The 12,729-nt window shown below is 41.2% G+C and overlaps 2 protein-coding genes across 2 annotated transcripts; both read right to left on the minus strand.

Moving 5' to 3' along the window:
• Positions 1-1,682: 1,682 nt before the first annotated feature.
• LOC117964416 (troponin C, skeletal muscle-like) lies at positions 1,683-5,738 on the minus strand. Its single transcript, XM_034907782.2, has 6 exons — positions 5,647-5,738; positions 3,597-3,651; positions 3,014-3,157; positions 2,754-2,868; positions 2,355-2,491; positions 1,683-2,065 (listed from the first exon to the last, which is right to left on the minus strand). Exons 1-6 carry the CDS (start codon positions 5,647-5,649, stop codon positions 2,034-2,036), a joined length of 486 nt encoding a protein of 161 aa, XP_034763673.1. The 5' UTR covers positions 5,650-5,738; the 3' UTR covers positions 1,683-2,033.
• Positions 5,739-8,086: 2,348 nt separating this feature from the next.
• On the minus strand, positions 8,087-12,729 carry LOC117425678 (troponin C, skeletal muscle). Its single transcript, XM_034042824.3, has 6 exons — positions 12,595-12,729; positions 10,345-10,399; positions 9,753-9,896; positions 9,545-9,659; positions 9,011-9,147; positions 8,087-8,463 (listed from the first exon to the last, which is right to left on the minus strand). The coding sequence occupies exons 1-6, from the start codon at positions 12,595-12,597 to the stop codon at positions 8,432-8,434; spliced, it is 486 nt and encodes a 161-aa protein (XP_033898715.1). The 5' UTR covers positions 12,598-12,729; the 3' UTR covers positions 8,087-8,431.

Raw genomic sequence — 12,729 nt, forward strand, 5'->3', positions numbered from 1 at the left:
GGGGAGGCGGGCTGGAGTGGCCGGAGGGAGATGGAGGTTATTTCTACAAGGGGGTGCTGATGTTCTCTTTAGTGGCTCTTCAAAAGCATGATTAATAATAAGATACCTCTCCTGAATCGCAAGGCACTCATTACGCAGTCAAATTGAGAAGTGATTATGAAGTGCGGCAAGACTACCTTATTCAACTAGAAACACGACTCCATCTACACTTGTGTGTGTGGGGTAAAGGAAGAGATAAACCTAGAAGAAGTTACAAGAAAGGCACATGTTTTGGCACACTAACAAAGTGCCTGTGTTTGTCTGCTTTGGCTGTTACTTTCTTATAGTTTTAAAAATGCTTGATTGAGTACAGGTGAATACACCCATAGATGCTAAAGTAAGATCTCTGGTTCAATTGTGTATCTGTTAATTAAACTCTGGTTTCCTTGCGCTCTGAATACGACAAACACAAACAATTGCTGTCTAATTTCACTTAGATATGGCTGCTGGCTTGTTTCAGTTCAGTAACAGAACGAGCCCCCTTGAGACACCTTGGTGGGCTGTTTCCTAGAGCTGTCAGTGGGTGGAAGGCTTGGTATATTTCAAGCAGCTTCCAGTCTAGTCAAGCCTTTCATTTAAATGACTGCCCTGATTTGCATAGTGCGCTTCTGTGCTTGATTACAACCCAAGCAGAGGTTTATTGTTACACACAATGAATGGGATACAGCCAACTGAGAAAGCCTTCCTGGTATTGACAGCCTGGACTGCCCAGGGTAGTTCATCTCTTAACCCTCTCTCACATCTTAGCCCCCTTCCATTACCCCAGAACCCCTTACTAAACCTCTGCCACTGAGAAGCCAGGAGCTTTTGAGGTTAGTGGATTGACCTCTGGTGGCAAAGGTTGTTAATTCAAGTCATTTTTCACAAATACTGTATAATTAATTATATATTTTATTGTGCCTTTTTTTCATTACAGTTGGAATTTCATTCAAATTAGAATCGTAATTATTATTATTATTTGTGTGTGTGTGTGTGCGTGTGTGTGTGTGTGTGTGTGTGTGTGTGATTGCACAGCTAAGGGGAAAAAGTCAATTGGCCAGCACTCTGAGTCAGCTGCTTACCTTGAAAAAGTTTACAAGCACAGTGTCACACAAGTGATCTTCAGGAAGAAGTGAGGAAGGCAGGTCCCTCGTCTGAGTGATTATGCTATTATCATAATGCTTGGAATTAAATTCAGTTATGGGATATGTCATTTTAAACTAGTATAATGAAACCCGGGTGACCGGTGCCCTCGGTTTGAAAGTTGTGTTAACAGTGTCCTCTAGTGGTCAATAAGGAAAATGAAAATGTACATGTAGGAAACACTGCCCTCCAGAGGCAAAACTGAAGAATGTGTGCTGTGGGAAGGAGAGTCCAGGCAATGATCGTGTGTCAGGAGGTGATGCTCCAGGCTCTCTCACTGTTTTGTTAATGCAGACTGAAATCCTTTTTCCCATATATACACGGCCTCCACTTTCCTATAGGAACCTGGGGACCTCCTGGTTACGAGCCCTTTTCTTTAACCACTGGCCCACACAGTTACAGTGGAAGCTCACGTACAGTACACCGCCCAAGGCTTGTACTAAATGCAACAGGACAGCTGAAAGAGAAGTTCCGCTGGGATATGCCGGGGTTTCAGTGGAATGACACAATAAAAGACGGGGGAAATCCACAGAAGTTTATTGAAGCATCTACAGTGTTTTAGTCTAGAGCGCGGTGTCGTCTTGTATCACGGCGCTTCAGCATCCCAGGCTGTTGAAAAGCAGAGTCTGTATTTCTAAACCTAGTTGTGCCTCCAAGCTGCATCTATGGAGGGGTGGTCAGCTGTATAAAGATTGACATTGGATGGCAGCCTCTCAGATAACAGCAGCTAAGAAAGGGGCAGGTCCGTCTGGGGAGCTTGTTTAGACACTATTAAGATGCAGTCATACTATGGGATGTGGTGAGATTGTTCAGAAGCAGTACGTTTAGGAAAGGGGACACGGAGGAGTCAATGCGAAGAGGAATGTTCAATTTTACTGCACGCCTTCCATCATCTTGAGAAACTCTGAAAGACAAGAGTGAAATCTCACTTTGCAAAGCTGCTACAAATGTCAAGTTTCTATTAGATGTGAAAGTTGCTAAAATAATATTTATCAGATCAAAAGTATATAGGGCATCCTGCAGGGGAAAATAATTATAAAAAAACATCCTTTTGAAATACTCTATACTATTAAAATAATAAAGTTATACTAAAGGGCCGAGGGTAGGCTATTCAGATCATTTGCGCGTTGTATCAAAAGAGACTTAGAGCCAGGAGAAAATGGGAAAGTAAGGAAACTGGGTTCTGTCTTTACCGTCAAAGTCCAACTTGCCGTCCATGTTCTTGTCTCCGTCGGTCATGAGTTCATCGATCTCAGCGTCTGAGATGGTCTCCCCGCTGCTGCGGATAATTGTCGCAAACTCATCACGGTCAATGTACCCGTCACCGTTTCTGAGGCGCACACAAAGAAAAGAAAAAAAATACACCTTTCAGAGCTTCATTACCTCAGGGCAGCTGTTGCGATAAGCATTACAAGCCGACGGTTGCAAAGTTGTTAAGTTTGTTAATAACATATTGAGTGACGGGCTCTCGGAGAGTAACCTGCCTGAACCATTGACTTGGTTTACAGTACTTTTGGACCCAATGCTATGTGTTTGTATTGCTCGCTCCCCCACACACTGTACAAGGTGATAAATATCCAATGCACACGTACTTGTCGAAGACGCGGAAGAATTCAGATAACTCTTCCTCACTCTTGCCAGCCTGATCCTCTTTAAGCTGTTGCACCATCATGACCAAGAACTCTTGAAAGTCAATGGAACCGCTGCCTGGGTGACAAACCAGACAAGTGTCAAGAGAGACAGACAGACAGACAGACAGACAGACAGACAGACAGACAGACAGACAGACAGACAGACAGGCAGGCAGATCTCTCAGGACAATTCTGTTTCTAAGAGTGGAGAGGATTCTTACCGTCCTCATCTACCTCCTCAATGATGGCGTCCAGCTCCTCTCGGCTTGGGTTTTGACCCAGCATCTTCATGACGGTACCCAGCTCCTTGGTGCTGATGTCTCCACCACCATCAGTGTCAAACATGTCAAAGGCAGCCTTGAACTCTACGATCACACAGAGCAGTGAAACGCTGTCAGTATCCTCTTCACGAAACTTACCCTTATCTAGGCTTTGACTGAAGAGTCCATTTCAATGATCTCTTCTAAACAGCAGCTAGTCTAAATACCACCGCCATTTCCTTCTGGGTTTTTGTTTGTTTGTTTTTAAATAGTTTAGATTATTAAAATAGACCACTATGAATTCAATACATTTGGCATTCATTAAACTGCTCCAGAGTGTTGTTGAGGAAGCCAGTAATATTAAAAAGAACACAATAATACATTACGTGTATACATACTACAGCACATGAATACTACATGTTATTATACATTATTTAAGCCTATTCTTTTGAACAGTAGTGGTTTTTTTTAAAAAAAATATGAATGATATTATTGTTATTATTAGTAATAGCAGTATTAATTGGTTGCAAACACTAATACCTACCAGCCACCATCTCGTCGCTCAGGTACGATAGCGCTTCTATTTGTGCGGCGGTCGGCTGCAAAACAACACAACAGTTCAATTGAATACAGCAGGGATATCTCCAATGTATAACGTGCAGCAGCTTGACGCAAAATCACCGTATTACCCCAAAACTATATCCTATAGGATACCATAGTAACGGGGTTTTTTTTACAAGGTGTTATCAATGGGATGAGAGCAGGTATTGTATATATTATATTAATCGCGCACACCAATCTAACTGTATTTGAAAATACGATGGAATCTGTCCATGCGTTATATATTTATATGTGTATATATATTAGGACTGCCCGCTATAGTACATCCGAGGGGGTCAAATAGACGTCTATATTACAGTGTACAAGTACGCTACAATCATGCATCTAATACTAATGCTTTTACGAAATTACACATACCAGCCAAGAATCGAAAATAAATTTTTATTTTGTATTTGTTAGTTATGTATATCGTGTTGTAATGATAGTAATCGTGTTTTTATTGTAGTTATGACATTGCACTTTGGGAGGGCATTGCCATGAAAGGCGCTATATAAAAATAGATTGATTGATTGATTGATTGCTATCTAAATTAGCCAAATACTCCTGTATAATACCTTATGACCTGCATTCTGATGAATTCAATTAGAATCAAACAGAACTATTAAAGTATTAAATGTGATATCCTAGCCAATAAACCCCCCATCTTTCCTTCATAAACTACTGTTATTAGATTATATCAAATAAATATAAAAACGCTGAGAGAGAGAGAGAGAGAGAGAGAGAGAGAGAGAGAGAGAGAGAGAGAGAGAGAGAGAGAGAGAGAGAGAGAGAGCGAGCGAGCGAGCGAGCTTGGGGTTTCAAACGATCTGTTTCGATGTATTATATTTGTCTGTATTTGCATAGATACTATGTCGCCCCTTTTATAAACGATGATGCATGTAATTATTTAGATGACAGAATGTTTTCAGCAGAAAGCCAGTTGGATAGTCGTGTCAGCATTTCAAATAGCTGCCTGTATGGGTTTCACCCCAGTCACAGAAAAAAAAATCGTTCAGAGCAGTAATAATGCTCCGCTTTTAAGGTAGTTTTGTGAAGCTTTGTGGAATCTGCTGCTTCGGGGAAAAACTAGCTAACCAGGATCAAGTTTCCGCAGGAGTCCAAGTCCTTTTACATTGCAGCTGACTCAGCTGCGCCACCAACAGCTGTGAGTTCATAAAACACTTTGAAGTGAGGAGGTCATCGACGCTGCTTTGATATCACCACGAGTTTTTTTTTTCTTTTTTTTAAATAGATGCATAACATGCCGTACTGCATTAAATGAAAAAGAAAAAAAAAACAAAGTAATTTCTCCTTCGTGTAACAGAAATCAATGTAGCGCATTTCTACCACAGTGTTATCCTGCAAAACTTGAATCCTAAACTAAGGTCCATTTCAAAGGGGTTTCCTGTCTTAACCCCTGCTTTTTTTTCCCCAAGAAACAAACACATGTAAATATCCCAGCATGTTCATTTCAAGCTAGTTAACAAGAGGAACATTGGGAATTATATATATATATAAAATAAAATAAAAAAGCTAATTTAGCACAGTGGTAAATGCATCTGAATATGGCCCAAAGTATTTTATGCTTATATGCAACCAGCCAGACTTTGAATTCACATTGTAGTAAATATAGACACCACATAGATGATGTACTGTACATTATTATACATATATATATAAGGGAAGTTATATGTTACCTATTTATCATTGTATTGTACATTTGAAATGTATATTATTATTATTATTATTATTATTATTATTATTATTATTATTATTATTATTATTATAACCTCTACCAGCTATCCTAATGGTTTGTTACTGCATGACGAAGTTGTTCGGTCAATGGTGATGTAAATGGATCGCTTTGAAGCTTGGTCTGTATGACAGTTGCTCCATTCTTCAGGCACATTCGTAGGAATTTGCATCTTAACTCTGGCCTCATGCACAGATTCAAACCTCAGCAAAACAGCAAGTGAATCGATGAATTGCCTTACCATGATTGCAGTTTACGAAGGACCCCCTACTCCCACTGAAGAATAGGTTGTCACGCTCCCCTCCACAGAATAGACATCAGCGAGGATTAAGCCCAGCTTTTAAACCCCCCACCCCCCACCCCCCACCCCTTCTCTGACCCACCCACTTCCAGATATAGCATCCTGAACTTTTAGGGGTCTCTGTGGATTCCAACCAATCGCTGCTACTTGGAATCTGATTTCCTCTGCTGTTTTGCCTCCCTCCACACTATGAGACTTATAAAACTGCTAGGGATTAAACAGCTGAAAAGCACTCCCGGCTTCAGATGTGTGCTGTTCAATATGCAGACAGGAGGAAATGTCTTCACTCTGCCAGCGCTCAGGGAAATCTCCTTTGGGCATAGCAGCTCTTTTACACCAGGATCACAGGAATACTGCAGAATGGAAATCAGCTTCCACAGGGAAAACATCAGCCAAATGAAGAACAAAAACATCCTTGTGTTTCTGAAATCTGGGAACTATTACTTTCCAATACAGCACATATATATATATATATATATATATATATATATATATATATATATATATATATATATATATATATATAAAATGACTAAAATGACAATTTGTGTATGTGTGCTTTTATATGTGTGTGTGTGTGTGTGTGTGTGTATGTGTCAGTGTGTGTGCGTGTGTGTGTCAGTGTGTGTCAGTGTGTGTATGTGTCAGTGTGTGTGTGAGTGAGTGTGTGGGTGTATGCGTGTCAGTGTGTGTGTGTCAGTGTGTTTATGTGTCAGTGTGTGTGCGTGTGTGTGATGTGTGTGTGTGTGTGTGAGTGAGTGTGTGGGTGTATGTGTGGGGGTGTGTGTGTGTCAGTGTGTGTGTGTGTCAGTGTGTGTGCGTGTGTGTGTCAGTGTGTGTCAGTGTGTGTATGTGTCAGTGTGTGTGTGAGTGAGTGTGTGGGTGTATGCGTGTCAGTGTGTGTGTGTCAGTGTGTTTATGTGTCAGTGTGTGTGCGTGTGTGTGATGTGTGTGTGTGTGTGTGAGTGAGTGTGTGGGTGTATGTGTGGGGGTGTGTGTGTGTCAGTGTGTGTGTGTGTCAGTGTGTGTGCGTGTGTGTGTCAGTGTGTGTCAGTGTGTGTATGTGTCAGTGTGTGTGTGAGTGAGTGTGTGGGTGTATGCGTGTCAGTGTGTGTGTGTCAGTGTGTGTGTGTGTCAGTGTGTGTGCGTGTGTGTGATGTGTTGCTTATGTATTGCTTGTCATTAGTCATGTTTTTTGGTTGTGATAATCTCAATAAAGAGGGTCTCTTGTTAAACCACGCGTCAGTGTATCCATTTAGATAACTACTCAAAGCCTATTTTACTTTGGGATACATGTTTATGACGGGAGAGTAAAATGTTCGAATGAAATATACGTTTCAATGTAAGCAATTAAGAACGTTTGAAGATTTGATGATAGGATGCGGGACTGAGATCATTCATGCATTTCGATTCACTGCAACACCTTCAATTCACCAGTACAGTGCATTCACAGATACATTATTATTCAATCGTAGAACCTGTTTGGTTTTTAACTGTACCCCCCCCCCCCCCCCCCCTCCAGAGCCTGCTCCTTCTAAACCCTTGCCCCTCAGTGGTGAAACAACCTACCTATTTATAATGTGATCATTTGTACTGTGATATTTTGTAACAATTGTAAGTCACCTGGATAAGGGTGTCTGCTAAGAAATTATTATTAATAATAATAATAATAATAATAATAATAATAATAATAATAATAAATAATAACTTGCATAAAGTGAGTATTTGATTTTTTCCTTTGGCTTGTCTTAGACTGGTGAACTCCATTGAGTCAGGTCAGCCAGTCAGAGTCAGTATCAGTGCTTGTAAAACCTAGAACAGCTTTACATTTCACTTCTGTATCCCCTCAAGAGGAGGACCAAAAGAGGTCAGTCTTTATAAATAGAGATGTGCTCAACTGCTTAAGGAGATTGAAGTGGACAGTCAGAGCTATATATATATATATATATATATATATATATATATATATATATATATATATATATATATATATAATGTTCATGCCATGTACTGTTCATGCTGTTTCTATCTTAGCTGAATTCATACCACCCTGACCTGCATCACTGCAATGATGGCCCAATTTTCCTAATATGATGACCCAAGTAGATCAAGCAGACTGACAAACCTTGGGTTCAGCTCATGCAGGAAAAAAAAGAAAAGCAAACTGCAATTAAATGTCTTGTGGGCACAAGCCATGCCTGGAACCCCTGGCACTGGAACCCCGGGGAATGGAACCCCGGCACTGGAACCCCGGGGAATGGAACCCCGGGCACTGGAACCTCGGGGAATGGAACACCTGGCACTGGAACCCCGGGCACTGGAACCCCGGGGAATGGAACACCTGGCACTGGAACATGCTGTTACAATAACTCCACATGCCTGAGGCGAAAATGAAAACATCTTTATTTCATTCCAGCGCTGTACATTACAATGTTGGGCTGTGGGCGGCCCCCTTTCCTGGCCAGTAACATACTGTAGGTACACGAAGACAGGTGTGGAAGAAGAGTGCTTTAAATTGAAGGTTGGGGTACATATACATCTCCGTTTCCCAGAGTCCTGTCACGTTAGGTGGGAGGGTGCAGATATCCTTCTTTCCCTTTTTTTTTACTTTGCTTGTCTTGGCAAACTTAAAAGAGGCTTGGCTGGCATACTTGAGTAACTGTGAATCAATGGCTTGAACAGCAAAATCAAATCCATTGTTGTGTCGTAGAGGAATGTTGGTCTTTTACTGCACGTTTTCCATCATCTTCAGCCACTCTGCAAGAGAAAGAAACGGGCACATTAAAACAAGAAAACAAACATACCCTGCTCGCAATAGTCGGGTGGTTTGTACATTCTTTTTAAAGGTGAAGTGTCAATCAGATGCTCTTGGTAGCACCTGAGTTCTGCTCCCCCTAGCGTTCTCTCTTTGTGTAACTTTATATACAGCTCGAAATGAGGAATCCAACTGGACAGGGAAGTTGTCGTGCGTTTCAGAGTTCACCTCTTAACCCATTAAAAGTACCACACATTTTGATAAAATCACAACACAAGCTGTATTTCTGGAATATGATACACTCTAAATCAATATGCTACTATTCTACAAGTTTTCAATCTTTTAGAAGTGTAACCTGACGAGGCATATTTACAGCATATATTCTCAGCGTCCCATTTCGAGGACTGTCAAGTTAATACATGCCTGAACCCCAACTGGGACAGAGGCCGCTGTGAGATCAAAGTTCAGACTTCCATGAGCAGGCTGTTGGTTATCTTGCCAGATAATCCACCCCTTAGCGGCATGGTCTGGACTCTAAGTGTCTCTTACCATCAAAGTCGATCTTGCCGTCGTTATTTTTGTCACCATCAGCCATCAGCTCATCCATCTCTTCCTCTGATATGCTCTCCCCAGAGGAGCGCAGGATCTCAGCCAGCTCTTCACGGTCGATGTAGCCATCACCATTCCTGTGGGGCAAGCAATGAGCTTATTTATTCTTTTCGTTTATTCACCCCTTTCGTGCATGGTGACCTCATATGAGGACGGATAAAACAACTCTCTTCTAGTCTTTACATGGGGAGGTATGGAAAATGCAAATGCATGATAGTCTCATATGAGGCTATTTTCAATCCGCCATGCATGAAAGAGCTAATCTAACCAGGATACGCCTCATTGAGGTAATGATACCGTCTGCAAGGGGTTCCATCGGACAACGGCACATTAAAACACACACCTCCTTCATCAGTCTCTTATGGTGGAAGAAAGTATCACACAACCATCGTTTGTATGCAGTGTGAGCAATGTTTATATATTCCCACACACACTATACAGGGTTATAAATATAAATATCCAAAGCACACGTACTTGTCGAAGACGCGGAAGAATTCAGATAACTCTTCCTCACTCTTGCCAGCTTGATCCTCCTTAAGCTGGTGCACCATCATGACCAAGAACTCTTCAAAGTCAATGGTACCGCTGCCTGGGGGACAAACCGGACAAGTGTCAAGAGAGACTGACAGACAGGCAGATCTCTCAGGACAATTCTGTTTCTAAGAGTGGAGAGGATTCTTACCGTCCTCATCTACCTCCTCAATGATGGCGTCCAGCTCCTCTCGGGTTGGGTTCTGACCCAGCATCTTCATGACGGTACCCAGCTCCTTGGTGCTGATGTCTCCACCACCATCAGAGTCAAACATGTCAAAGGCAGCCTTGAACTCTATGATCACACAAAGCAGTGAAATGCTGTCAGTATCCTCTTCACGAAACTTACCCTTATCTAGACTTTGACTGAAGAGTCCATTTCAATGATCACTTCCAAACAGCAGCTAGTCTAAATACCACCACCCTTTAACTATATTAATCGCACTGATTTTTTCAACACAGTTTAATACTATCAATTTTAATACAACTTTTAAACAGTACATTTTTATCATAGAAATCACTTAAGGTGTAACCTTCAGAGTTCATAATATCCATTAGACGCTCACCATTATGACAACAACTCATATTAAGCCTTCACTTCATCCATTTGTACTTTACATTCACTTTCCTTTCTGCAGCATTTTTGCTTACATAGGCTGCAGTGTCCTCTCTATAAAAGAAGAACGTAACAAAGACTACTTTCCTATTAATAAATTCTCAATTATCTGTACAGATATACATACCGGCAACCATCTCCTCACTGAGGTAGGAGCGAGCATCTGACTGGGCGTCAGTCGGCTGAAACACAGAAACAAAACACACGTGAAGTCCCCGATAAAGACCACCTGTCTGCAGCCACATGACACAAGCATCCTGCCATTCCCGGCTTTCCTTTTAACAATTCAATATCAATTCCTAACTGAGAATTACAGAGGACTGGTCTGGTGAAAGAGTTCAGAGTGATCAAGGCCAGCAAATGCTGGAAAGAAATGTGTCATGGTAATAATACTAGTCACTTGAAGACCTTTCATTAATAATTACAAGCTTTCTTTTTTTTGGCTGGTCTATGTCCCTAAAAGTAGGCGTTAGCCAGCCTGGCTCAAAGCCCTATAGTGTGCACACTTTACAGCAGTGAAGCTTTTAAAGCATGCTGTGTATTTTATTCTGAACAGAGAAACAAACCCATTGCATATACAATGTTTCTTACTGGTCGTATAACAATGTAATGGGAAAGAATGCTCCCTTCATCTTGACAAATCAACGGGTACAACACATGTGGTATTTTGCAGCTGTTTTCGAGTCTTTTATGGGAATGCAGGTGGCAAAATTGGATAATTGAAAGTCCTATCAGGGACAGGGATAGAATAACTGTAGCCTTGTGCTAGAGACAGAATTTGAGCCTTTGAAAGATTCGCTCTTTTTACTCAGGGATTAAGCAGGGAACTCCAAATGGATTAACCTCCTGTGCCGGATTACAATTCCGAGATATTAATAAACTGGCATTAGCATCTTCTTGGTTCCTAATAAGGAGACGCGATGGAAAAGCATGCAGCTTATCCCAGATGATATTACAGAAGAGTGTGTTAGGAGCCATCTTCAAGTGATACTGCAGGCTTGTGACCAGCATATTGAGTTACAAACTTGTAAATATAACACCACCATCTGCTGGCTCAACACAGAACTGCATAAAAATACACTTAGAAGGGTAAAATCATTTAGCTACAGTAATTATATATATAGATAGATAGATAGATAGATAGATAGATAGATAGATAGATAGATAGATAGATAGATAGATAGATATATACAGTATATAGTACATACATACATTCAAGGTAAAGTGTGTTTGAAAACAAACAGCGGAGGTACTTATAGGCTTTTGATGCCCAGGAAACTACACTAATTTATTTATATTTAAATCTATTAATGTGCTTGTGATGTCATTTACTACAAAGTTAATGATGTGATGATCTACTATTCCTTTCTAGTTAACCTACAGGCATCAGGGTATTGACAAGGTTAAAAAGAAAAATGATACGGGAGTCTACGAAAATCTGCTTGCTCTACTATTTGCTTCAGCTACTGTAAAACCAGCAATCAGCAAATACAGTATCCCTCTAAGTTATATGTTGAGTACTAAGCCTCCCGGCAGAAAAGTCCCTGAATTAATCGCTGAATTAGCTGGCCTGCATCTAACTCTCCCTCCCCTCCCCTCCCACATGCGATGACGTGGTTTCCAAACAGACCAAGAAGACAACGGCAAGCACTGCCCCCAGTGGAAGCTTAACAGAAGCAGCCTGAAAAGAGTGGGTACCAGTATGAATACGGGAGAGGGTGTCAGCAGGGTTTGACTGCTCCCGTTTCGGGAGCCAAATTATCATACAGCCCTGATATTTGGCTTCTGAAAAACACTGAGCTACTCAAATTCACTGCCTTCCACACTGCAGCCCAGCGCTCTAACCACTGAACTGATCAAACTCACTGCCTTCCACACTGCAGTCCAGTGCTCTAACCACTGAGCTACTCAAACTACAGCTTACCACACTGCATCAGAGTGCTCTAACCACATAATCAGGAAGACTTATTATTAACTTTTTAAAATTACAAAATCAATTACCAAGCTAGACTCATAAACAGTAAAAGCATATTTTGCCAACAGTCTCACTTTTGCCCGCCAAAGGAAATCATCATCAATGAGCATCACTGATTGGCTGCTCGGGATGACATGACCAATTGGGAACATTTTTAAATATTTTTCTTGGTTCTTAATCTAAAGACTCCAGCCTCCAAAAAAAAAAAAAAAGCTTTTTCCCATAAATGAATTCAATAAAAGATGAGGAGTGTTTGGAAGCCTGGCTGGTAAATTCCAGTGCAGTGGGCAGCAGCATCCTGTGGATCCAGACTGATGGTAGAATCCAGTCAGAGCTTCTCGTCCTCAATCAATCATAATAGAAAAAATACAATAATGTTCTTGCGGTTGTAGAAAATCTTACCATTTTGACCGGCTATGCAAAAGAACAGGAGTGAGACGGAAAACCAAGCGAGGGCACACACGACCTCCACAGCACGCACCAAGTAGCCTGATTGCTTTACTCAGCCCTCTAATTTGTACCCTCACACCTCAGCAA

The sequence above is a fragment of the Acipenser ruthenus genome, chromosome 29, assembly GCF_902713425.1.
Source record: "Acipenser ruthenus chromosome 29, fAciRut3.2 maternal haplotype, whole genome shotgun sequence".
NCBI lineage: Eukaryota > Metazoa > Chordata > Actinopteri > Acipenseriformes > Acipenseridae > Acipenser > Acipenser ruthenus.

Excerpts from the sequence above, each read along its gene's own strand:
- LOC117964416 (XM_034907782.2), bottom strand. Across the intron at positions 2,869-3,013 it reads TGAGGAGGTAGATGAGGACG|GCAGCGGTTCCATTGACTTT; the intron begins GTAAGAATCCTC and ends TTTGTCACCCAG. Across the intron at positions 2,492-2,753 it reads TTCTTCCGCGTCTTCGACAA|AAACGGTGACGGGTACATTG; the intron begins GTACGTGTGCAT and ends TGTGCGCCTCAG.
- LOC117425678 (XM_034042824.3), bottom strand. Across the intron at positions 9,148-9,544 it reads TTCTTCCGCGTCTTCGACAA|GAATGGTGATGGCTACATCG; the intron begins GTACGTGTGCTT and ends CTTGCCCCACAG. Across the intron at positions 8,464-9,010 it reads CGGCAAGATCGACTTTGATG|AGTGGCTGAAGATGATGGAA; the intron begins GTAAGAGACACT and ends TTTCTCTTGCAG.